Source organism: Electrophorus electricus, chromosome 23 (assembly GCF_013358815.1).
Source record: "Electrophorus electricus isolate fEleEle1 chromosome 23, fEleEle1.pri, whole genome shotgun sequence".
NCBI lineage: Eukaryota > Metazoa > Chordata > Actinopteri > Gymnotiformes > Gymnotidae > Electrophorus > Electrophorus electricus.
Window position 1 is genome coordinate 2,038,894 of NC_049557.1, and position 26,033 is coordinate 2,064,926.

The following is a 26,033-nucleotide window of genomic DNA, read 5'->3' on the forward strand; positions in this document are numbered from 1 at the left end:
TTTCTCTGGAAACCTTCTGTACTTCACTACAATTTTGAATATACACACGCGCACACACACTCCTATCTATCAAATGTTGCTTGTGTTATTTTATAGTTTATGAAGGAAAATATGTCTAAAAATATTTGTCAAATTTCGAAACAGCAGCGCTCGCGACCATTTTATATGATCTACAGACATTAGGATCAGGTTCTATTGTTTGTCAGGCCCTTAGCGGTAACTACTCAGCACTCGAAAGAATGGTAGGCTTTGACCTCTCCTGCTGAAAATCTCGATTGCTGTGAAGTCATTAACCCCTCATGAATTTTGTTTTTACTGTCTTTGATGTGAAAATGATTTGCCCTACAGAAGGAGCCATTTTTATATTTTTAGAGGAGCCGTACTCAAAGTATAATGATATTCTGCACCCATTGGCATTCACTTCACCCAAATCCCTGCCTTGGTCTTACCTGACTGGGCTGGAAAATGCCCGATTTCCCCTGTCAATCTTATGAATTTCTGATGGGTTGGTTTGTCCTATCTTCAGCTACCTAGGCCCTAGCACACCAAATTGTTGCCCTGGATATATTTGGGATGAATAGATTACATTTGGCTTGAAAGGAAGACTTGCACATTTGGGAATATACAGTAAAAGCTTGCTGTGTGGGGAAAAAAATAGAAATGTTTTTTAACGGGGAGATGGTAGTTTTCAGGGACATTTGGCTCGCCATTAAAATATTGCCTAATCATTAAACTGCCCAAAACCTTTTGTGTCCATGTCAGCTCAGCTAGAAAAGGTTGTTGGCAGTAAGTTTGAACTCAAATCCTGCCTACGCCCGGTCATGCGGTCTTGTGTGTCTGATTGTCGTTTTATTGCCTTGTTAGAAAACGTTGACCTGATTTTTTTTTTTTTTTTTTTTTTTTTTTTTTTTTGCCTTTTTTGGTGTGTGTGTGTGTGTGTGTGTGTGTGTGTGTGTGTGTGTGTGTGTGTGTGTGTGTGTGTGTATATTTTGTGAATTCTTACTATAAGGAATTTCTGTACTCAGTTTACCAGGGCATGCTGGCATTAGTTTAACAGGTAATGTCAGCTTGTTTAAAGGAAACTTAATTCTGCATACATTGAGGTTAGAGTCCATTTGTGTTTGAGTTGGCCAAATTAAAGCCTTACTTTTGCTGAACGTGAGAGGTCGGTGTTCTCATTAACTGCCATTCATCAGATACTCACATTACACACTACACCATGTTTAACCTCAATCATTTTATTTTTGTTCAAGCTATTTGTACCACGGCGCTAAATTACCTGAGAACCACAGATGATGTGCTAATGCAGGGTAATTGTTGAATATATGGCCTTAGTGTTCTCTCACAGTGTTCTCAGTTAGTGTTCTCTCTCTCAGTTTTGTTCTGTGTTTAAATGAACAGTAACACAGCGACTGCATCTCATCTTTGCTGTATCTCCTCTTTGTGAAAAAAAAGTCCGTTTCATTTTGCTTGTCAGATAACAATGTTTTCACCATTTCTGTTCTGCAAACGCTCCTTCTCCGCTTGTCGCGTTATCTTCTAAATTGTTATTCTTTTCTGTAATTTCAGCTGTCAGCCGTAGGTCTCACTTTAGTGGGAAGGTCAGACGTCGGCAGTGCCAAAACATGATGTCACACCCAGCAGCCTTTTGGCTAGTGGCGTGCTGAGAGGTTTGCGCCGCGCGTGTTTTCAGATGGAGCACTTTCATTCGCTGCACTCTCATTTGCATATCCATTGCCGCTAATATCATTCTCATGTGTCGGTACTGTGTTAGCGTTTAGTGCGGTATTTATGGGCCTCCACGCTGCATATCCTTTCTCACTTAATCAGAAGTAACGTAGGGGACAGTGCACGTAGGTTTGTGTCAGCACTTCCAGTGGAGTTTAATGCCATTTTATTCAGCACTTCTGTGAATGGTTCTCAGGAGTGGAGAAGCTTTAAGATGAATAAATTATTCATTTTGGCACTTGACTGCTGTGTGTGTGTGTGTGTGTCTGTATTTGTGTGCATGTTTTATCTCTTTCTTCAGTGTCATATCTAGAGACAATTCCAAATAAAGTTATAATTACTCTTTATACTATTTTACAGAGTAGTGAGGATTTATTATTTATTGTTTTACATGCAATTTACCAAGTTTCACATCCTGAGCGATTCGTATAATTATCTGAAAAATCCCTATTTGACCGTATGGTGAAGAAACAGCAGCTCTGCGGAAATCCGGTTCATTCTGGAGCGCGGAGGCATCAGGTCTTTCTCGTGTGTTACCGTCCTCATTCTCTGATGGGCACTCACAGACGCGATGGGCCGTGAAGAAGATCCAAACGCAGGAAAACGGCCTCGCTAAAATCTCCGCGGCGTATCCCTCGGACCCCCGCCGCGGTTCTCGCCGGTTCTGGGAACGGTGCGGGCCACGTGAAAGCTCACCCGCTGGGGTACGTGCCATCACGAGCACTAGTTTGCATCAGCGCCCTCGAAAGCTGTTTTGAAACCCCCGCGTGGCTAGTCGACTAGATGTTGTTTCACTCTCTCCAGCCTGCAATTTGTCCCTGTTGAATCCGAGACCCTCATCCTTAATTAGAGGCTTTGTTACCTGTCCTCCACACTCGGGTTCCCCCCCCCCCACGTTATATCAACAGAAAGGACCCAGTGTATTGAAGGACACAGATGGGCACAGACAGGCCTCTCAGCGTTCGAGCACGGAGGACGCTGGATGAGCTCACCACTCTCAGCCTTGGCCAGGGAGATGTGGCACGGCTTGATGGGACCACTGGCAAAAACACTTTCATGTTCAAACCCTGCCAACATATTACTCTCTGAAATCTATTCATCACGGTCACCTCAGACCCGCGCTCGTGGAGTTTGTTTTGTCTTGTTATCCAGTCGAGAAGTGTCCCTCTCTTTATGTCAAGCTGTTCACACCCGTCGATGGACAGATAAAGCTGGCATGGGAATTAATAACAGTTTGACTAAGACGAACGCAAATTCTTCCGCAGCACAAAGCGGTCTTTAATCTCTTTGTCCTGATGAGTGTTTATATATGGTGCCAGTTGGTCTTCCCTCCTACTCTTCCTCGTTTCTCCTTTTGTCCTCGAGAAATTGATTTTTGCACATCTTGGCTTCGAATAACATGGACGCTGCTGTCAGAGCTTTCTGCTCTTTTGATGTCTCCAGTCACCTCACCGTCTGTAACACGGTGACAAAGTTTTGATGCTCTTTCACAGCCATGCAGGCTCATTTTGACCTGCGTCTAGGCGCCCAAGGCATCGACTTGCGCCCCATGCCGGCTATAAAGCCTTTTATTCCATGAAACCCAACCCTTTGCTCAGCGCTGTTTTGCGCGTAGTGACGAGCGTCAGTGGAAAGAGAATCTGGACTAAGTGTAAGGCCGTCGGCGGTTAGTGCCACCACGCCTCTCGCGCGTTGCAGCAACCCGACCACGTGACGATGGTCCTTAGCTTTGGGGAAATTTAGATCTAATGATTCATCGTAAAGCACACTTCGCACGACGAGACCCCAGGCCGTATTAAACGACCCATACTGCAGGATAAGATCTTCACTAGGTTGATCGAGTGCTACCCCCCACCCCTCCCCAACTACTGCCTGGCTCAGCAGTCATAAGGCAGTCCTGAGCTGCCTGGAGCCTGGGTTTCATTAACACAGCCGCTTTACAGTGGGCCCGGTGGAGCAGGAATCCTCGTGATGCTTCTCCATCATGCTCTTGCCTCTCCCTCTTTACCTGTGAGCAGGTGTGGCGGGGGCCGACAAACCGCCCCCACCCCCACCCCCCCGCGGCCGCAGTTCCTTGTTAAAAATTTAAAGCAGCTCGCCCACAGTGAACCTCGTGCCGCGCCGCCTCAATTTTTAATGGGGCAATTATAAAGGTTGCACGGTGATTCTTAGCACATCGATTACACACGGTCATTTTGACACCCCTCCTACCCCACCACCCCTCCTACTCCCTTCTCTCCCTTTTCTTCTAAAGTATGTCCAGTTTCCTTATTGCGTTATCTGGTGCGAGAGGTAGCGTAGCAAGGAGAATGAATGAGAAGAACGCGAGACACTGAGAGAAGTGCATATGGCTAATTGATGGACTGAATGTTATACTCATTCAAAAACCATTTGTCATTTAAACATTTAGATGTTGAATGTTATTAATCAATAAATCCACACCTAGCTGCTCACCGTTCAAAACAGCAGAGTCCACTCAAAGGCTTTTTCCTGTTTCTATGTGGAAGAGCAGTTTTTGTTCACTAAAGGGGCAACCAGAGCAGTAATGCGGTAAACAGTAGTGAGATTTGTAGCCAGTCGTTCCCAGGTGCAGTCCTGTGTAACCTCTGCATCAGGCCTGGTCCACATTTTCAGTCAGATCTCCGAGCTTTAAAGTTTTTTTTTTTTTTTTTCCTTCAGAGTTTCAGAAACAACTCAATGCTGTCCATTAGGGTTTGGAGTGCCAGTGACCGAAGCTCACGCGGGGGACAGAGGTCAAAACTGAAAACCGCCCAAAACAACTGTAACGCCGCTATTGCCGGTTCTGAAAGCCTGAAACCTTCCTCGCTTTAAACCGTGTTTGGGCCGTGACGGGAGACGGGCCCTGCATCGTAACGTTTGAAGTGCAAATTGTCTGAAACGGCTCACCTGCTTCGTTGTGTGTGTGTGTGTGTGTGTGTGTGTGTGTGTGTGTGTTTTATATTATTATTCACTGTATCTCTCCATTTGAAGTGTGTGATTTATGCAGCTGTTCAGACCTGCTCTGAAATGCCCTTGTCGCAGTACCGGCAGCCCGCGGTGGGCGCGGCCTTCTGTCATGAAGTCCACAGTAACGCAGCTAATTTCTCTCCCTCTCTTCTCTTTTTTGGGGTGCGTTGTTTTTGTTTTTTTTTCCCACCGGCCCGCTTTCGCTTTGTCTCAGCAGGAAAAGCTTTTGACTTTGCGATGTAGGCTATTCTGCCACGGAAACACGAATAAAAAACGTCAGCCCGACTTATCTTGGCTCTTTGATGCGCATCCTATGGTAATAACGTCCGAATGAAGGTAATTATACGTTGTTTGGTAGGAGATACACATCTGGATTATCGCCCTTGTGCTTCCCATCACAGGACTTGGCTGGCCAATAATAAAAGTTACGAGGTGTGTGCAGTGTAGCGTAGAAGAATTAAAAGGCCTTCATTTAACGGAGCCATTTTCTATGATTGGTTGGTTGGTTGGTTTGTTTATTCACCTCCATGGTTGGGCCAGTGGTTTGATGTGTACCACTAACTCGAGATCAAGGTTAAAGAAAGCCGACATGTTTGGCTGTTTTATTTAACCATGTCACCTTTCCTGGCTTTTAAATCCTATAATAAGAATTTTGTTTTTTAAATGTAATTTTTTTACTTTTTATATATATATATATATATATATATATATATATATATATATATATATATATATATATATATATATATATATATATATTTTTTTTTTTTTTTTTTGTTGTTGTTCATTAGCTGCGAGATAACTGTAAATGGTCTTTTTCAGCGTACACATGAGACAGCAGACCTAACCGCCAAATTGCTTTCTATTTATTCTCTAGTCATGTGCCCCAATGCTCTAACCTTTACTAATCAACGTTCCTTCACGTCGTTCCAGTGTTCATTTCACATTTCTTTTTTAATAATTAATCCTCAAAGTTATTAATATTGCACAGCTACAACAGTTAACCTCATGTCACACAATAGATATAAATTAATGAGCTTTTGTTTGCATGGTGATCTATTGATTCCCCACCTCTCTCACACACACACACACACACACACACACACACACACACACATACCGCCACACTTCTTATTACCACGACTGTTCTGCTGTAGCGCTTTGGAAATCATGATTCAAATCAAATCAATGAAATGACTCCTCTATTAAGACCCAAGTCAGTCAGCCGGTTTTGTCGCATTTTTAAAGGCCCATTGTCACATTTCTGTGGCGTATTGCCTTGAAATGTTTGAACAGTTTGCCACATTGTGTTGTTATGCACAATAAGGAGTTTACTTTGAGGGTCAGGCTGTCATACAAGGGCGTGGGATTGGTTCAGAATAATGATGCGTGCGACATGAACGACGCATCCCCGCGTCCCCGCGCATGGGTGCTGCTCTTCTGCCTGTTTGTTCCAGCCAGCAGCGGCGCCAAGGCCAGACTGCTTGGAGCGTCTCGCCACGTCTCTTCTGAGCGTCTCGCCACGTCTCCTCGTAACCTCACAGTCCTCTGCTCTCCTTTGTACCTGCTGTCTACAGTGCCCACGCTGCCCCCCAACACACACACACACACACACACACACACACACACACACACACACACACACACACACACACACACACTGGAGCTCATGGTCTTACACACCTCGCGGCCACAAGGAGGAAGGACGAGGGTCTCCAGGCTGGTGTTATTAACCTCCGTTCTGCTGCCTGACCGCAAGACGGCGAAGGTGGAACTCGCCACCGTCGGATATTCCACAGTTATGCTTATGGAAAATAAGCAGCATAATGATCGGCTCAACGGATTGTGTTTACCAACGGCCATATCACGTCAACAGGTTCCAGCTTGTTTCCAACAAAGTGTCAAAATTGATTAAACTGAAGAAAGCGGATTTTAAACGCGCGTTCTCTCTAACACTGGAGGCTGCGTCATCGTCAAGCGGCTCAGGCCTGCCAGCTGCCAAAGCTCCTCGCCTCCTTTGAATTTGGAGATGAGCAACCAAAAACATGCCATTAGTCTGGAACTCGCGCGCACAAAACCTGGGGAACCTTGTGATGTATTTTTAAATACGTGTTGTGTGGCAGCACAGCTATAGAGTGTTCGTGTTTCCTTGGGCCCTGGCATGTTTTGGTGCTTGCGCGCGTGCGTGGCATGCCTGTGAGCATGCACGTGTGCATGTGCATATTCCTTAAAGCTGGTGTGTGTTTGCGAGAGAAAGAGAATGTGTGTTACCCCCCCTGACACCACGCCCCCACCCCGCCCCCACCCTGCATCAAAGAGGACACAGAGGCTGTATCAAAGTCTTAACCCCGCTCCATTAATAATGCGCTGTAAATAAATCAGAGCCTCTGGGCCGCCCAAAGATCGTTGCCTCTATCTCTCGGGAAATCCTACTGCAATCAGCAGGAAAGGCTTACTAATAAAATATTTCGACCACACTGCCTTCCTGTTTCTTTCTGCCCACCGTTTTTTAAAAAAATTTTTTTTTTAAACTTTTAACTCAATAGCAGATGGTAAAAACAAGCTCTCAAAAGTATCTTTGACTTTACAGTCATTTGATCTTAATTATGATGCAGTAGGTAGCTCTTTAAAACAAGAGAAGTGTTTAGGGGGTTGTGAATTAGGAAACTGTAAAGAAACTGTTGTTCAAGTAATTATTAAGCTTAAATCCTTCAGTGAAATATATACCAAAGGTGCCAGGGGCTGTAGTTAATCTTCTTGAGGTGTATGACCGATTACTGATATTGCAAAAGCGTGTCCATTTAGCAAAGTAGCGCGTTAAAACGAGTGCCACTTTTTATTACGGATGGCTCGCGCCTTGCAACCTGTGAATTTTGCAGCGCCTTTTAAAACCTTTATTCATTCTCTGCTTTATACTTCAGTTGAGACGTACTATGATCTTGAAGATGAGAAGTGTTACTGAACGTACAGCAAAAACAACCTTCTGTCTTGTAAACAGTGTCTTGTCTGACAGTGACCACGCGCGAGTTGCCCTTTTAGACTGCAACTCGTTTTCGGGTTGCGAGCAGTGGCATTCCCGACGTGCGGCTTGTTTTGTCTAACTAGACTGCCTCTCTGCGTCTGTTCTGCCGGCGACGTATACCAGCAGGCCTAGAAACCACGCCCCTCCGGCATGGGCAGCGGTCCCACCGCCAGCCTCGAGGCTTTGTGGAGTAAAACATCGGCCTCCAGTCTTTTGTGCGTGGGTGATTCGTGGGCATTCAGTCAGATCGCTTAGGGGGAGACGTCCCCTCGCCGTGCTGAGGCGGCGGCTCTTCTCCCAGCTGGTGGTGATCTTCGCCAGGCAGTCCCAGGTGTGCTGTGGGCCGCCCGATACACAGCGAAATCGCCCACAACCTGGCGAGACCAGACACCATCAGGCGGCTCCATTCAAACCAGATGAGGGCGATGATGATGATGACGACGACGACGACGATGATTATGATGATAGTAATCATTGCGCTGAAAACAGAAGCGCTTCCAGTATTGAACATCGCAGCAAGGCGTCGTCGGAAACCGAAGCCACCCTGCAACAATGCAGAGTTCACCAGGAGGACAGCGGCAACTTTTCCCAGCACAGTTCTGCGACTTCTGCATTGTTCCTGTCCTACCCTGTCACGCTGAAGTGGAGCACGTGGCAGGACCCCAGTGTATCCGAACACATGCCTTAGCAGGAGGCGTGCGACTGCTTTTTGAAAGCATAAGAAAGGTTGAGCCTTTCCTCATCTTTCCCCGTCTGTTGCGAGGGATCCCATATGCTCCCCTCTGCTGACCATCACCCAGCCTCACCTGCTAGTTGATGAATGACCGCTGGGCCGGACTCGCCGCTCGCTCGCTCGCGTGCGCGTCGAACCCCCAGGTCGGCCTCGTCCGGCGGCCAGCGCCAAGGCGAGCCGTCAAGACGAGCAGATGGACCGAGCGCCCTCGGCCGGCTTAAAGCGGGCTTTCCGACTTCCCCCAGACTGCCTGGCTTCTCCGCCGGATCACTCGTTCGCGGCGTGGCGCCTTGCTGGGAATACTTCCTGGCTGTCCGGGGCCAGCGCGCCAGTTTCAATTCCTTCTCCGGGCTCAGCTCCGTACCACCGCCATGGAAACGGGCTTCCACCTCTCAGTCGAAAACTAGTGCCTGAAGGCAGAGGGTGGATGTGCTCTGAAGCTGTGCGTTAAGGTGGCTGGCTCATACATATTCACTTGGGACTTGTCAACATTCGGAGAAAAATGCATGAAGCATGGAACTGAAGTGCGCGCCTGTTCCTGTAGTACCCCCTGCCCTCCAGTGACCTCCCCCTGTCTCCACCTCGATAGCAGCTGTTCTAGGCTGCCTGGACCTGGCCGGGCGGAGCGCTCGGACTCTCGTCTGAGCTCGGCCCGGACCAGCTGCGGACCAGCGCGTCGCGTGATGGTTTTTGATGCTCCCGTGGCTCCCTGTCTGCCAATAAAACAACAATCTCCCCCCTTTTGCAGCAGGAAATGAAACGTCTAGACACAGCCTTGACCTGTCTCCAAGCCCCCGAGCTGCTGCTTTGCTCATGAGAACGGTGGATCTTGAACGTCCACTGCGGCAGTGTTTCCACGGGTGGCGGGTTTCAGCAGCCAGCGATCTGCTTACTTTTCTAAAAAAAAAAAAAAAGAAATACAATTTTTCTAGCACAGTGCACCAACACACCTCGATGTTAGGTTGGAGAGAGTTCAGTAGTCTGTCTGGTTCCCTCCAGCCCTCTCGGCATACGATGAGAGATGACCGCCGGTAAGCGTGTGCACAGATTCACACGGGTCTCCCCACCCGCCTTCAGAGATGGCACTAAAGTGACCGCGTCAACGCGGTGACGGGCGCGCAGCCAGTGCCAGCTTTGGCGCATGGCCGAGGATGACTCCTCTTAATTAGTGCAGCCTTCGTGCGTGTCGGCAGATGCTCACAATAACCACTATTCGTCCTGCCCTAATTGGGGAGAACCACTGGCCATTAACTGTCAGACATTTAGCAGCAAGGCCATTTATTAACGATCGTTAGCCTCAGGGCATAATGTGGTCTGGGACAGCCGTTGTGTTTTTATTTATTTATTTCTTTTATATTGATGGAGCGAAGGAGCAGAGAAGGTTTCTACTGCCGAATCCTGAGTATTAACATTTAGCAAAGTCCCATCGAGGTTCTGTATGAGGTTTCGTGATGCATCTCATTTCCTGGGGTGAACGCTTCCCAAGTCACGTACGAGTCACGTACCTAAATCCGTATTACGCTGTCAGACAGGGAAGAGAAACCAGAGTGAAATGGGCCATTTGGAGAGCTTGAGCAATACTGAGGCATTTCAGTGTTTTACAGCGTGTAGCCTCTGTTTATTTTGGAATGAATGGGAAGACATGGAATGCTTATAACTGGAGTGTGGGGGGAAGTGTACAGAGGAAGCCTGGCAAAGGTCAGTCTGTGAAGACTCGGGAGATAAACTCGACTCAGCAGTCGTTTCTGATGAGCGATCACGTTTACAGATGTTGCATTTCAGTCCAAGAGTACACGACAATTGCTCGAATGTGTATTACAAGCTTGTTGTGTTGAAATAAACCGTTCCGCAGCATTGGTTCGCAGATCTGCATTCAAGAGTGCTCACAGTAGAAAAAAAAAGACATTCCTGGGAGAGTATGTTAGTATGTATGGTGAGGATTCTGCTGTCTAAAAGCCATGTTTGAGGCAAGGTAAAAGCTGCCAAATATCTCTAGTCGACTCTTTCTGGGAATTGGCCTCCCTTTGCTGTGGGCTGATCAGAGTCTCTGGCACCGAGCAGGGGCTGTCCCCACCTTTTGTTAGATCTGACCAAAGGAACTTTCAACTCGGTCCCTCTGAGAGAAAGTAAAGTCTGCAATAACAATACCACGCTCCAGACCAGTGGAAAAGATCAGAGGCCAAACCCACCCCTCGACTGAGCCCGTGAATTTCACCCACCTCCAGACTTTTACCTCAATCTAACATCACCTCATTTGGTCCCCCCCCACCACACACACACACACACACACACACACACACACACACACACACACACACACTTCTCTTCTCTTCTTTTATGCATGCGCCGAAGCATGCTTTGCATGGCCAAGCCAGTCCTCAAAAATCAATAGGGTAGGCGGGGCCGTTTCGGCCGAGCACACATCTGGACTGACTGCTGTCCCATTTACTTCAGCCGCCGCTCGGCCGGGTGCCAAATCACAGTGGACGCACCGAGCGAGCGAGCCGTGTCGATGCTGGCCCGGCCCGGCCCCGCCAGGACACCCTCACCCGTCTCTCCCGGCGTCCCGTATGCCCGCCTCAAGATTTTAGCCCCCCTCACTAATTGAACAGGCCCCGGCTCTCGCTGCCGGGAGCCCTGCGCTACGCCCTCAGGCAGGACGGTGCGCACGCGCAGATGAGCACTTTTTTTAATATGAATTTTTTTCGGGTCATAAAAGCCACTGCACGGGTCCCGTGGAGCAGGGCCACTCACCTTGCTTGCAGGTCTACCCCCCCCCCCCCCCCCACCGGCCTCCCCAGTGGTAATCATTAGAGGCTGTGCGGCTGGGGAACTTGGGGGGGGGCATAGGGCCTCGCTCACCCCAGGCCCGCCCCAGGCTAGCCTGGCCTAGGGTGACACTGATAAGGTAAAGAGCCTCCGGCGGAGCTGCGCGCTGCATATTGAAGAGTAGCCCGGCCGGGTAGCGGAGCAATTCATGTCCGTCACCGCTTTTTTTTCGCAGGTGGATGCCGTTTTTTGCAGGAGCACGCAGGCTGCGGTTTATGCCGTGACACATTTTTGATACGATCGCAATTTATGATGAGGCCAACATTCTCCATTTTTCGAAAAGCGCAAAACGTGGCGTAATACTATGCACACTTCCAGCGCACCGGTGTTTTACAGGATAGGTTTTATAATGGAGCAAGGGACCGCACTTTGGATGATTTAAATCATGAAACATAATCGATTTTGCTCTGTCAGACAAAACTGATAAACCTTTTCATATGACTATTGAAGTGCATTTTATTTGACAAGGGAGTATTTACAAAGAAATAATTTGTTTTGAAATACATGACAGTTTTCCTTTTTCCCCATATATTATGGCTTTAATAATACAGTGCTTATTGATATTGAGTTTGAGTTTCTGCATTAACAAAGCCACCACAACAACAAAAAAAAAACCCACCACCACCAACAAAAAAAACTCCTTTCTTCCATCAGCCTGAGCTGTCCGGCAAGTGGATAACCGAGAGCCTGTAGCCAGTCGGAAATTAAACTCGCTGCGCATGCAGTCGTTTACCTGTGGAATCGATGGCACGGGAAATTGAAACCGCTACCGTCTGCTTCGCACAGAGGCTCGGGGCCAGAGCTTCAGCATCGAAAGCTTAGTGTCCATACTGAAGCCTCAGGGTGGCCCCCCGAAGGCTCTGGGTTCTTTGTGGTAGGCCGAGGGCTGCGTTACCGCCTTAAGCCCGGGTAATTGAAAATGAAATGGACGCCGAAATATGCACACGGTAGATTTCTTCCTAGCCACTCCCTTTGGGGAATCCTGTGTTTCATTAGAGACTAATATGACTCCATGCGTTGACAGCTACAAGGACCGGTAACCCTTCCTGATTTTGGTACTTGAGTGTGTAACCAGTTGAAGTGCGGGGTAACTGCAGGCAGCCGCGTCCTGTGCGTACGATGCACTCCTAGGACAGTGGTAAGCCACACCATGGCAACCTGTGATTTGCGCAACAAACTTGGTTCACAATGTAAATTAAGCGTCACGGTGAGTGACTGGCACACAGGATGTCACAGGGTGCTTTCGACGCCGCAGTGTGTTCATCCTCGAGGTGATTTTCACCCGTATTTTGTATTAAGGCATTGATTTGATGTATATAGGGTTTTTTGTTTCTTTCTTCAAACCAACAAGTGTCAAAACCAGACGTGCTCTAAGCGCAAAGGCCTTTTTAGCATGACAGTAGGCTGATGTTTTTGTGATGCTGCCAGACAAACAAACAGAGTTGTTTTGTATTCTGGCATGTTGACCTTTTCGTCCGGCAATGAATCAAGCGATTAAACAGACATGACAACCACACAACAGGCATTCCAGTAACCCCGTCCAACAACGCGAAGATTAAATGTATTTTTCATTGGGAATGACACAGTTTTATTGCTCTTTCCTCCTAAGCATAGATGGGCATCACTCGCCTTTGTGCTGGTTTGATTAATATCACACTGCTATTCCTATAATTAGGCGGAATACAGGCTTGTTTCATGTAACGTTAATGGAGGGTGAAAGCATTTTATTGTACAAAATGAAAAGGTTTCGGCCCTCACGGGCTACCTCTGTGATCACTGGTCGAATGAGCCAGTCATCAGTTACGGTGCAGCGAGATAAAAATCGGCGGGATGCAGAGGGAGGAACGCCACGCTGATGTTGGAAACTTTTGCTTTGATTTTTGATTGCATAGAACATTAAATTAGCGTAAACTTTGACAATTTTTTACGCGAAGTTCTGAACAGAGAAACACGGGGCCGCAGTTGAGGAGGGTGAAGAGACGCAGCCTGGGTATTGGGTGCTTTAAGCGTTTTTGAAAAAATGTTGCACCAATGAGAAGAAAGTCGCTTTGTGACGCTTCGAGCTGTGCTGAAACTCCTAGCATCCGATGCATGTCAGATGAATTTGCGTTTGCTCTCTCAGCTGTCTGTGACATGAATTCAGTTTTGGAAGTGCTACAGTATGAATTGGAATTAAAGTCAGGTTTAAAGAAGACCCCCCCCAAACGCACAGCCCCCTGCAGTGAAAGCCAATCAGCGCACATGATTGCTTCGGTTGTTTTGTCTTGTTACCTTCAGATCAAAAACTAAATGCACTGTGACAATTTTAACTGCGTTTGGAGGGTAACTTTCCCTCCATTTTCAGTTTTCTGTCCCTTACTTTGCTTTTTTTCCAAAATATTATTTTTATTTATTATATAAAGTTAAATGGCGAAATAGTGGAGTCATTTATGTCAGCTCTTGGTGGTGTTTGACAAATAAGTGATCCTGACCTTTCCCTTGCGGAGCAGCCGTGGGCTCGCGGGCGTTTCCCGATCGCGTCGGGCGTCACCAGTGCCAGGCTGTGTTTACAGCCAGACCGGAGCGTTGGTGTTTACATGACCCGGACTGTGGGTTCTGAAGTGGTTGCAGGCTGCGATCGCGTTCTTTTCTGTACACTGCTCAAGCGCTCGGTGGGAGCAGAGAAGCAGTAGGGAAGCACACGGCGACGACCCACTCTTCTGAGTAAACTGTTCTCGCTGCACCCAGCTGGGTCTTAAGGACAGAGCAGTCAGATTTATTACATTCACAACGCTCCAACACAAGCCACTCGTCTGCCGTTGCACTGCCTTGAATGCTTGAGAAATAAAAAATTAGGGCCCCGGGGCTCAGGCCCTCAGGTCTGGGGCTCGGCATTAGCTGCCAGCTCAGAAGTACGTGCCACCTATAACGCCTCCTGCGGTGACCTCCTGCGGTGATCCGCTGCTCCTCCTGGCTGCTGGGAGGTCAGCGGTGTCGAGGAGGCTCGTACGGGGAGCACACGCCATGGACCACTCGAAGGAGGCCGGAGCTGCCGCCGCCGCCGAGCTAGGTGGCTTTTTTAAGTCGAGGAAAGACCGTCACCCCGGGCTCACGTGGCAGCTCTTCACAGAGAGGACCGTGACAGGCGGAGCCTCTCACGCGAGCTCTCTGCTGATCTCCTAACAGACATCCGCTTCGCTCTTGCTCCTGAGCAGAGGTCTGGAGTTTTAGCAAGGCCGACGGTGGCAAAGCGTCAGGAACAGACCTGGACAGAAGAGCTTCACGCAAATGAGGAAAACGAAGGACCAACTCATGTCACGGTGGACTGAGCTCATTGTAAAGCAGCGAGTCGTACCTTCCGCCACCAGGTCTGTGACGGTTTGCACGGTTTGGATGGGAAATGACACACATTTCAAGGTGCAGACGAGCATGAGAACCTGAGCAAGCCAGACCGAGAAGGAAAGTCCCTAATGTGAGCCGCGGTGTTCAGACTGTCATGCGTAGGCCACTTATTTAATCCGATGTAATTAGTTCCGCCTGTCCTGTCACTTCACGCTAGCTGGGGAAATCAGTCATCCTCTCCTTCACTCCTTCTCACACATGCATGCCTCCTCGTCTCTCTCTCTCTCCCTCCCTCCCTCTCTCCCTCCGTGTTCTGGAGCTCAGCGTCCACTCCACGTGTTCTGGACTTTTCTCCCAGCCAAAGTTAACAGTAGCACCTCAACCGGCAAGATTGCATCTGTCCAAAAAAACCACACAGCGGCTCGGTCCTGCTTGCCTCGGCACGTGCTGCTGAACGAGTGAATGAGACCTCCCCTTTTATTATGTATTTTATTAATTTTCTTACTCCGTTTATCTTCTCCGGCCAGATTTGGAGGCACGGTAGCGCCTCTTCCTCCCCTCGCCCCACTTCGTCGGTGCGCGTCCGGCGGCGGCTCCTCGCAAAATATCCGGAGCGGTCGATTTGTTTACCTGCTTTGCACAGCAGGAGTGGAAGGGAAGTTGAAGGTGCAGTCTTTAAATACGCGGGCAGTAGTGTGAAATCTCCCAGGCCTAGTCCGTACGGAGCAAAGTGCTGAGACTTCTGTACCGCACAGCTATAAGGGACAGGCATTGGTACTCTGGCGGTACAGGAAAATGATTACCTCAGAATGAGTTACTTTTGTGCCACCGGTGCAATCTCGCTGGCAGTCCCAGCCTCTAATTGTAATTAATTAGAACGTGGCATAAGTACGTTAAAAGCAACAGAAAGCACAATTTCATCCCCGATGGACATGCTTGAGTTCCATTGCAATATTTGTGCATTCATGAAGATTTATCATCCTATAAATCACTTTAATATGAATAAAGGTTTACTGTTGTATTAAGGGTTGCTTGATACCAATAAACAAAGTAGGTTCTGTGCGTTTTGTAGTTTGCAACACTCCTGTGTATTAGTAACCAAAGAAATGCTGAATAGCAGTAGGACTGAGTCAACTAACACATTTGCATGCCATTATACAGTACTAGCGTGCATTATAGAGTACAACCAAACAAGACACAATAGTTTGCAGAGAACCCACAGATAGGGTCATGGCCCGTGGACTGTACGTGTAAAGGTATGTTAATCAGAGCTCGATCGCATTAGTGTTCACACCCAGTGAGGCGGGGGGAGTCTGGAGATACTGTATCGTCTGGGGAGTGTCTCATCCTTTCTCATAGTCTGTCTGGGAAGAAAAAAAGAAGCAAAATGTTGGTTGATAGTTCCATGTGGCAGTTTATGATAAGGAAGTGTGTGCTCATTTGGAGGAAGAGTACCCCGTCTTTATCCCCGAAGGCCTTGCTAAGAAGTAGGCCATTTTGTTTGTGGTGGTTGTTGTTTTTTTTTAGGAGTTTAATTTTGTTTTCTCTATCAACTTGGTAAATTCATTGTTCAAAGGACAAAGGAGAGTTTTTTTTTTTTTATTCAAAATTAAAAATTGTAATGGAAAAAAAAAAAAAAATGAAATAGCTTTGCCATTGTTAGAAAAATCTAACAATAGTGTCCTTAGCAGCAGGGCAGGTGATTTAGACCAAATATTTGAAAATAGTTTTCAAATAGCTGAACTTATTCCATTTTTTGTTGCATTTGTGTTGCCTCATTGTGGTGGAGGCATTTTACATAATCGATGTTGACTTAATACGGCCTTAGTACTTTTAGCCCACGTGAAGGCACCTTCAGTCTCAGTGTTGAATTAAGATGAAAGTAATTTATTTTAACGTGACAATATGCTGGCGCCAGTTTTTAAACAATGTCTAGTCTGGTAGCGTCCCACCATGACACTTAATCCACAGCCGTACACAGCTGATTAAAATTCACAGCACTGGCCGTCCTGTTTAAAGCTAATGTTTATTCAGGCATTAGCCCGTTCACTCTGCGACGCTAAATATTTTTTAGAAATGATTCCAGAAGGCAATAATGTAATCAGAACATGTTCAAGGTCGGTCAGTCAGCCTGCTGTGCTGGAAAGGACCCTGTCATTCCCTGTGGAGAAAAGTTGAACGTAGAGTTTGTTAATTAGCGCCATGGTGTTAATTGATAATTATTCCCCTCGGCATAATTAAGAGGGAGTGGGTGTGTGTGTGTGCGCGTGTGTGTATATGCTCGCGCATGCATGTGCGTGTACATTTGAAAGTAAGTGTGTGCGTGTGCGTGTGTGTGTGTGTGTGTGTGTGTGTGTGTGTGTGTGTGTGTGTGTGTGTCCAGGCCAGAAGAGGGGGGCGTCATCAGGGTGTTTCTTGGTCAGCTAATGAGAAAACTTGCAATTGCTTCGTGAGCTAGAACGAGATTCCAGATTCCTCTATGTGGCCTCAAGGGACACACACATGGCCACACAGTCGCACACCACTTGTTACCTACATCTCCATGTTTAACACGCACGGCCTTTACATTTCCGCACGCCAGCCCTGTTGACGCGACGCTAACACGCTGGCGGCGGCGTTTGCGGGGCACGCTATGGTGGCCGTGTGGCGTGATGCGCGTCTGATCTCTAGCACGGAGAATGACTGCCCACTACCCGCGTGTTGAAGTTGGGGGGGATAAGGTCCCCCTCCGCTACCCCTCCAGCAAACCTACGCTGGCCCTTAGAAGGTTTACAAATGAACCCTCCCCCGACGAGCTCATTACCCACGCAAACAGCCCTACTCCCAATCTCCCCTGTGTGGAGGCTTTTGGCAGTGGGGTGGAGTGGAGGGGGGGCAGAGCACTCAATTAACCTGATTGATCACTCTCCGGCTGACCCACAGAGAGGGAACGCAATCCATCTCATTGATAAAGCCCCACGAATTAGCCAGGCTCGGGGCCGCTGAGTTGGTTCTTTCAGGCCCCGTGTCTGGCACTATTTATTTGCTCGTCCCAGAGTGCTTTTCTTCTCCGTGGGTGGGAAGAGCAGAGAACGGAAGCGAGGCGGAGGAGCAGAGGCCTTGCACCGCAGGTTTAAAACAAAAAGAAAAAGCGATCAGCACTTTCAACTCCTTGGTGCGGTTTCTTTCCGTACATTTTGGCAAGGAGAATCGTCAGTTTTAGCGCCTCGTTAAGAAAGCCAAGATAAAGCGCTGAAAACGCGCGTGCTTTGTCTTCGCGGCATGAGTGGGCGTTGTTAAACGCCACACTCAATCGGCTCGGCCTCCGCTGACGTTCCGAAATGGCCTGGCTTGTACTGTTAAGCATGGCTAAAGGGAGATGTCCTCGGATCTCCAGTAACCCCCGTAACGTACCCAACATAATAAAACTAGCACATCTCTGTGAGCAGGCTGACTTGTCTTATGTACAGGTCGTCTCAGTAGCCTCTCTGTAGGTGGGTTTAATTGCCCCCACAGGACCTCTTTGGCGGCTTGCGCAATATTCAAATAAGGAGCCCCGAGGAACCTCCGCCGTCGCGTCTGCGGTCTTCCTCGCCCCCGCTGGGAGATGTTTGGCTGAATACAGAGAGCTGAAAGGCAGGCGTTCTAGATAAGAGGTATATTCTCTGTAATGAAAGCCATCAGAAAGCAGAAGTGTGCTGGATGTTTGAGGCAGTAGTTGGACTGATGCCCCTGTGGGCTTTGATGACCAACCTAATGTTATCATTATTGTGGTGTCTGCGTTGGATCTCAGTTTTCAGTCCAAAGAAAGAATTAATAACATAAGTGAAGTCTTACGTCTCATAGAGGCGATCTTTTATTTTTTTGGGCCCTTCATTACCGCTCATTCCCTTGCCACAGTGCGATCGTTCGTTGGATCGCATTTTAATTCCCAAATTCTGCCGTTTTTCCCATGCTGCTGTGAATGGCGTAAGGGAAGCACGTCTGAGGGCGAGAGTTTGGGTTCTGTCTGCTCGATTGTGCAGCTGTGCGTCTGTGTTTCTTTTTGCTGTCACCCTTCGACCTTTCGGACCGCCGTGCCGCCACAACTCATCCATGCCTTTTCCCTCTTGTTCGGCATTCCCTCTTACCTCTTCTGTTTCCCTGCTGCGCCACCACTCCGAGTTAACCGTGAGTCTGGCTGGTCTCCTCTGTCCTCAGACGATATAGTACTCAGATTCTTGGGATGATTAAATTGGCTGGTCATGAGCTTCTTAACCTTTAACAAGTATTCTAGCAAAATAACTCTTCTAATTGCTTTAAGGGATATCTGTGGAAAAAAGGGAGATTGTTAATTTAACAGTAATGGGATAGACATGTTGAATTCAGGCCAGCTGGGCTGCTTCTTTAGTCAGTGGATATATTAAAAGGGGAATTTCAGCCAAGTGTTGTTTTTCATAAGATGACTTATTCCTAAGATTACTTTTTTATATATAAGACCTTTCTCATAATAACTCGGAACAAACCAGAATTAGTCGGATTATGAAAAGGAGTAGATATATTGCTTTTGAGAGAAGTGTGTCTTCAAATATATCTGCCCCGCAGGAAGCCCAGCTGGTTTAAATTCAACTTCTCCATCTACTATAAACTGAACAAGCTCTTTTTGCTGCTACATAATGATTTCACATGCTAAAGCTAATTATGTTGCCCTTGAGTGAGTGAGTCTCATTTAATGGCACTTGGAAACATGATGGCATCCATGAGCATTGATTAGACTTGATTTGTTGGCCTTTGTGAAACTTTTTGTTTTATTTGCGTTACAGTCCACCAAGTGTAAAAATATGTGTTCAGCTGTTGGTTTTGTCTGCAGCGTTCGTGCATCAGCAACAGTATCATACATACAAAGTGATCCATGAACTTCGGGAACGTGCACTTTTTTAGCACATTTTGCAAAAGCCGGGGTTGGGGAGACAACATGGCATGATTTGTGTTTTCCGTCGACTGTTTAATACAGCTCATATAGGTGCACAATCATCATCGTTCAGGCATTTTAATAAGTTGTAACTGAAGCATTTCTGAAGGCTCCTAACACATGCTTTACGACTCAAGGCTGCTTGACTCTCTGGACGTATGAGTTGTAGTCCACTCTGTAACGTCATTATTAAACCGACTGTGCTTCCCAGAGCACTAAAGCTGCCAGGCTCCCTGGAACAGAGTCCCGTAGAACGTGGCTAACTGCGTGACGGAGTGTAGGAAGGCCACATGCCGTTTTATTGGAAACATAACGCTGGAGCACGGGGCCCGAGCCGGAGAACAGAGCGCTACGCCCGCGGCCTGGAGTTCACCCGTGCCGTTAGAGCCTTTGTTGACCCGGAGCGCGACCTCTCACGGTTGCTTATTGAGTCGTTTTGTTGGGGTTGCGTGGATCCTGCTGTGCGCCTTCAAACAAGTCCACGGAGGCGTGAGAGAGCGGCCCGGAGGAACCGTTTAATTTGAGCGCCTCAAGCCGGAGTTTGCCGGACGGATATGGGGAGGGAGGACTTACTGACCCTGTAACACCAACCACCCTTCCCACGTCCAGGAGCATCAGGGCAAGGAGTAAGAGCTTGTCACCACCTGGCTGAGAAATAGTCCCGGACCAAGGAGAACAAGGAGGTGAATGGGACTGCACTGGTGGATGATAGATGAGGTGCTCTCTTAATTCCTCCCCTCCGGGTCCTCCATCTTCCTCAAATTCTTCTAGATGACCTTTTAAGATAGCAGGTGGTGGCCCAAGAGAAGAGTCTGGACACCCAAAAGTAATTAATGTGTGTTTGTGGCATAGTTAAGGGCTGGACCAGTAAAATGAAGATATTTAGTTTTTTTGTTTTGTTTTTTCCTGCTTTCCAGCGGAGCATAAGCCATCACTGTTTCTATAGATCAAAATGAAAGAATGTGCTGTATGCTTGACTTTCGCGCTTTTGTTGCGGGCACAGTCATTGAAATCTTATTTAAACTTGCGCCTCATTGACCTGGTTTGGTCCTTCTCAGATTTGATTTCCAGCCGTTCAGGCTAGAAATGTTTTCAACATAATTTGCGTGTTTGCATTCGCCTTCCCATCGCTCTCTTGCACAAGATACTCTGCACAAAGCGAAAATACTTTGATTCAAACCTCCTTTTCAACAGGCCCCAAAACCAGACCTTCTTCCCCTACACTTTAACGGCCGCGCGTGGCATTAGAAGTTCAGCCCGGAGTCGGAACGTGGTTTATTTTTACGATAAGAAGCAATAGTGAAGTGACCTGTCCGCTTCATTGAAATCCAATATAAGCCTCAAACTTAATGAAAGCTTTCTTTCTAATGGAGCAGTTCCGCTCTCTGAAAAGCAAACCCTGGTGTCCCTCGCACTCTGCTGCCACAGAGGGAACGGCAGCCAGCGGAGGTCGAGCCGCCAACATCTCGCGGCCGTTTTGATGTTCGCCGGCTTTTATTCGGCTCGCCATTTCAAATGGGGCAGCCGAGGCAGACGAGATGGCATTTTGTGCACGTTGATGAAATGTTTTGAAATAGAAACATTAAACGGGGGTGGGGGGTGGCTATTTTCTCTGAGCAAAAGCTTCTTTCATTGGCTATCGTTATTCTTTGTTGGTTGTGTGTGGGGGAATAACAGAACGTGGGTAATCAGAAGGCTACCTCGCGACACGTCCCGACTCCTTATCGATTAGAAATTCATAAAGGGCTGCTTTCACTTCGCTTCTGTTTTGAATGAGCTCGGTAAGTGCCGAAGGGTTGATGGATTAAAAGAGCGCCACGTGGCGCACACTGTCCAGCGCTTTTATTTGGCCTTTTCTCCGAGTCTGAGGTCCGTTTGCCTCGGGTTCAAAGCCATGGGTGGGTCTCAGTGTTGCCAGCGTGTAAAGGGCTGTGATGATGGAGCAGGCTGTAGGCACTGCGCTAATAACACACTCTCATTCCCCCCCAATTGCCACTTCCTTTCCCTACTAACACACACACACACACACACACACACACACACACACACACAGACCCACCCACCCGCATACAAAGCATCAGTTCACTGGCTAGTGAGGATTGATCTCAGGTCCGTAGGCAGTGACACGCACGGCGCAGGGAGAGCCCACGTGACCCGCGCGGCGCAGGGAGAGCCCACGTGACCCGCGCGGCGCAGGGTTGCTGCCTCCAGTGCTGTTTGTCATTTGCTACTCAGTACTGACCTATAGAGGAGGCACACATGCGCACACACTACACAGCGTATAGATTTCCTGTGTTCCATGTTTGTTTTGGGTAGCGTTCTCCCTGGAGCCAAGGCCGAATTCCTTTGCACGTAAATGCCAGTATAAATGTAGACACGTTTATACTTAAATATAAACGCGCTTCTTATGTCAACATGCTGTATAATAGCTACACACTCACGTTGGATAATGACCTTGCTGGGCATTTATTTTACTCAGTAGGCCAGTGCCGAATGTACGATTTGCATGTATTTTGCTTTACACGTCATCCTTAAGGTCTCCTGTCTTCTCTCTGGCCAGGTGACAGACAGATCGGTGCGGGCGTTTGCCGAGAACTGTCCCGAGCTGCAGTTTGTGGGCTTCATGGGCTGCTCGGTGACCTCACAGGGGGTCATACATCTCACCAGGGTGAGTACTGTTGTACAGATGCGTCAGGGATGTCCAGTCAGCCATGTCTGATATCAGCGAGCGCAGGCTCTCTCTCCCTGTTGCTCACCAAAACAGATAATGGGGGAAATTTGAAAGCGATACTTGCATCAAATCTCAGAAGGTGACATTTCTTTGTATTACTGAGTGATTAGGCATTTGCCAGTAATCAGACTGATTAGAGGAAGGTCAACACACACCTCCTTGGTGCAGGTAATGAGTCTTGCCCCACGCTAACCTAAATCCTTTTCCAGAGATTACTCAAACATCGGTTGAAGTTTTCTCTTTTACTTTTAAATCTCATTAAAGTGTAATGAGGTGAATCGCAAAACGCAGCCGTTCTGAGAACACCCTGCTGTTTGTGCATTACCATGCTAATGAGAGCGAGTTCCGTGGTTTAAGATATCTCTCTCACCGTCAGATCAAAAGCACGGCCATAATTGCCTGACTGGAAAGGATAAGGTAATGATATTCCTTTTGTTTGCGTGCACCACCTCTCATACTCGCTTCTCACGTGGAACCCGTGATTAATGGCACCCTCTTGAAATGTAATTAAACGTGGATTACAAACTCACATGCTTTGGTCAACTGACCAAAAAGGTCACGCCCCTAAAAACGAAGAAACCTGAAAAAGTCTTCTGTTGTAGAAGAGCGGACCTGTGCTAATAATCTTTGCGTGCGCTGTTGTTGAAAGAATTATTTGAAACAATAATGCTTTAATTGCTGTAGTTCTTATGAATATAGGGTCATGTACTCCCTAACAGAAGCAATATTGAGCTTAATTGTTAGAAAGAGTATTATTTGTAACAGAAATGTCTTAATTGCTTTAGTTCTGCGTAGTACTCCTAACGCACAGTATTGGGCTCGTTGTTAGAAAGTGCTTTAGTCACTTTAGTCAAAAATGCCTTAATTGCTTTAGTTGATTATAATATATAATGGGGCACGTCTTAAGAAAACGGTGTTAAGTTCGTTGTCACATTGCAAGGACACCGCTTACCTAAGTGCTGATTTGCTGATTTGTAGCCTTGAGCGATGAAGAGAAACTTCCGACTGCTACGGGTCTTATTTTCATAATGTAGGATGGCCCTAAAAATATCGTCACATTATACAATTCACTTGGTGGGGGCATTATGTGGCATAACAATTATTGAAATGAGGTCCCACTTCCACCTTGCTTTGCTTGGAGTTCTCTCCCTGGGTTTTTATTTCCATTTCATTTGGCTCCTGAGCCCTGAATGGGAAATAAGCTCCCTCTCCACCAGAGGGACCTGCTTTATTCAGCAGATCACAGCCTCAGTGCCTGCTGATACTTACCGAGTCCTTGCATTTGGAAGACAAAAAAAAACCCAACAACAAAAAACCCAGTAGAAGATGCAGTCTATCAAGCAACACAAAATAACACAAAGTGAATGGCTGAGCAAAGGCTCGCGTTTTTTCTTTTACAGACGGATGGGGTCGGTACTCGGCGGGAGAGGAGTGCGTGTCCGTCAAACGGCTCGGCGCGGGTCCCCCCCCCTTCCCCCCATCTCCCGATCCTGCCGGAAGCACCCGTTCGGAGAGCGAAATTCCCGAGCTCGGGCCCTGTCTGTAATCAGCGGGCGAAATGAGTCTCGTTCAGGTGTGGAATCGCTGATGACCCTCCGGACCCGGAACCCGTCCGACCCCCAGCCCGGCTTCCGCAGCCCAAGCCGGACGGAGGAGGCGGCCGGCTGCTTTTAATGCTTCCTCGCATATCTCTTAATTTGCATTAAGCAGCCCCGAGCTCGCCGAAAGAAGGCGAGGGAGGAGGGAGTGTGGCCGCCTGTCCCGCCGCGGGCGCTGTTGGCCTTTTCGCGGCCCTCTGGCGCTTTCGGCTTCCGGTGGCGCTGCGTCGCGCCAAACGTCTCCGCGAGCTTTCTCGGAGCAGAACGGGGCTGGAGCAGCTAGAAGACAGCTCTGCGGCGTGTTCCTGCGGAGTGTTTTTGGGGTATTATTTGCTAATGTTGGTGACTTTATTAACGTCCGTGCAGGAGTCGCTGCTGCTCTGATCTTTGCACCTGCCCTTCTGGCGCCTCCTTCTCGTAGCTCACAGACGAGATCGGACCGCACCTCGCGTTGCTAGCAAATGCTACCAGGAGCAAAAAAGGAAAAAAATAAGTGAAGAATTTGTCTTGGGCTTTAATTACTTGGACCTTTGCAGCTTCGTCCTGGCGCACCTATAGATCGTCGCCCGGACCCCCTCACACGTTCCTACTGCATCGTGGAAGCGTCTCAGCCTGCCCCGTTTTAGCCAGACTTTGTTTCCGCTCATTTTTCAGATGGCCCTTCATTTTAACGACTTTCCCTTCCCTTGCCCATCAATCTTGCACACTCCCTCCGGAATTGTGACATTGTGCTGAGAAGTGCGCGCGTGCGCGTGCGTTTGGGTAGGTGGGAGGGGTCCGTTTCGATGAAGGTGAAAGCGGAAGTCTGAGGAATACTTCCTGAAGGCATCAGACAAGGCCAACCCGTGACTGTAATAAAGCAGCTCAAATCTTTGCCAGCTCTGTTCTTAATTTGAAACCCGCAAGCCTGTTCAGTTCTGCTGAGCTCTGGTAAAATGAGCAGACAGAACCCGGGCCTCTCTCCCGAACATCTGAGCCGGCCAGAGGATTCTCAGGGACAGCCTCCAGGCCCGGCTCGCTTAGCCTGATGGGAAAAAGGCTAATTGACCCTGACTATTGAATTTTTGGGGTTTTTGCTCGCGATTCAAATATTTTGCCGACAGTATACGATGATTATTTTAGTAGCTAGTTTTACTGACCTAATTTTTCTTCCCTAAATTCAGTGGTGGAAAACATGTGAAGGAAAACAGTCGTGGTAGAACACGTTCAGTATTTATTTTAGTTCAGGGTGATTTATTATCTTTCAGTTAGTGTGTTCACTGAGATCGTTACGATTTTTAATAGATAAGTATGTTTATAGGAATATTTAATAGATGAGTCATTTATTATATATTCCATATGAGATCAGACATCTTACAGCTAGTGTCCTCAACACTTTTCCATCCTCTCTTAAAAGCTCTTGTCAACAAATTGAACGTCTGGGTAAACAGCCTGGGTGCCACACGGTGTTCTCATCAGCGTTTCTCTAATTGAGACCCGGCACAAATAACCACTGCAAGGCAGACTGGCGTGTTTAGACTGTGTTTGTGTGGTTTGTGGTGGTGGGGGAGTGTGTGTGTGTGTGTGTGTGTGTGTGTTCAGCTGGATGGGGAGCAGTGTGTGTTGACAGTTAGACCATCCACTCACTTGGTTTTACACTCTCTCTCTCTCTCTCTCTCTCTCTCTCTCTCTCTCTCTCTCTCTCTCTCTCTCTCTCACTCTCTCTCTCTCTCTCTCTCTCTCTCTCTCTCTCTCTCTCTCACACTCTCTCTCTCTCTCTCTCTCTCTCTCTCTCTCTCTCTCTCTCTCTCTCTCTCTTTATGGGGAAGGGCCTATCTCCCCCCCGCCTTTCGCCCCATGATTCAGTCTCTCTCTCTCCTCTCTCATTCCCCCAATCCTTCTCTCTCTTTCTCTCTGTCCTTTTCCACTGGCTGGAGCGAGCCACTCGTCTCTTATCTCCTGTCACCGACTGGGAAAGGCAAAATAAACAGGCTGCCGGCGGCCTTTGAGCCAACCTTGCGTGGAGTGATAACCCCCAAAATACATGAGGGATGAGGAGTGGGGTGGAGGCACCAGAGGTGGGGGACGTTATTCTAATCAGTTTATTCACAGCCAGCAGCCAGAGGAAGAAAAATTCTGCAGCGTACAACCCCCCCCCCCCCCCAAAAAAAACCCACCTTCTTGGCTGACTCTTC

General features: G+C 47.9%; 1 protein-coding gene across 1 annotated transcript in view; it reads left to right on the forward strand.

Moving 5' to 3' along the window:
• fbxl17 (F-box and leucine-rich repeat protein 17) overlaps positions 1-26,033 on the forward strand; it is a 172,059-nt gene that overhangs the window by 27,168 nt on the left and 118,858 nt on the right. Inside the window, exon 6 of the mRNA XM_026999750.2 lies at positions 22,091-22,198. Within this exon, the coding sequence (XP_026855551.2) occupies positions 22,091-22,198 (108 nt within the window). The remainder of the gene's footprint in view (positions 1-22,090; positions 22,199-26,033) is intronic.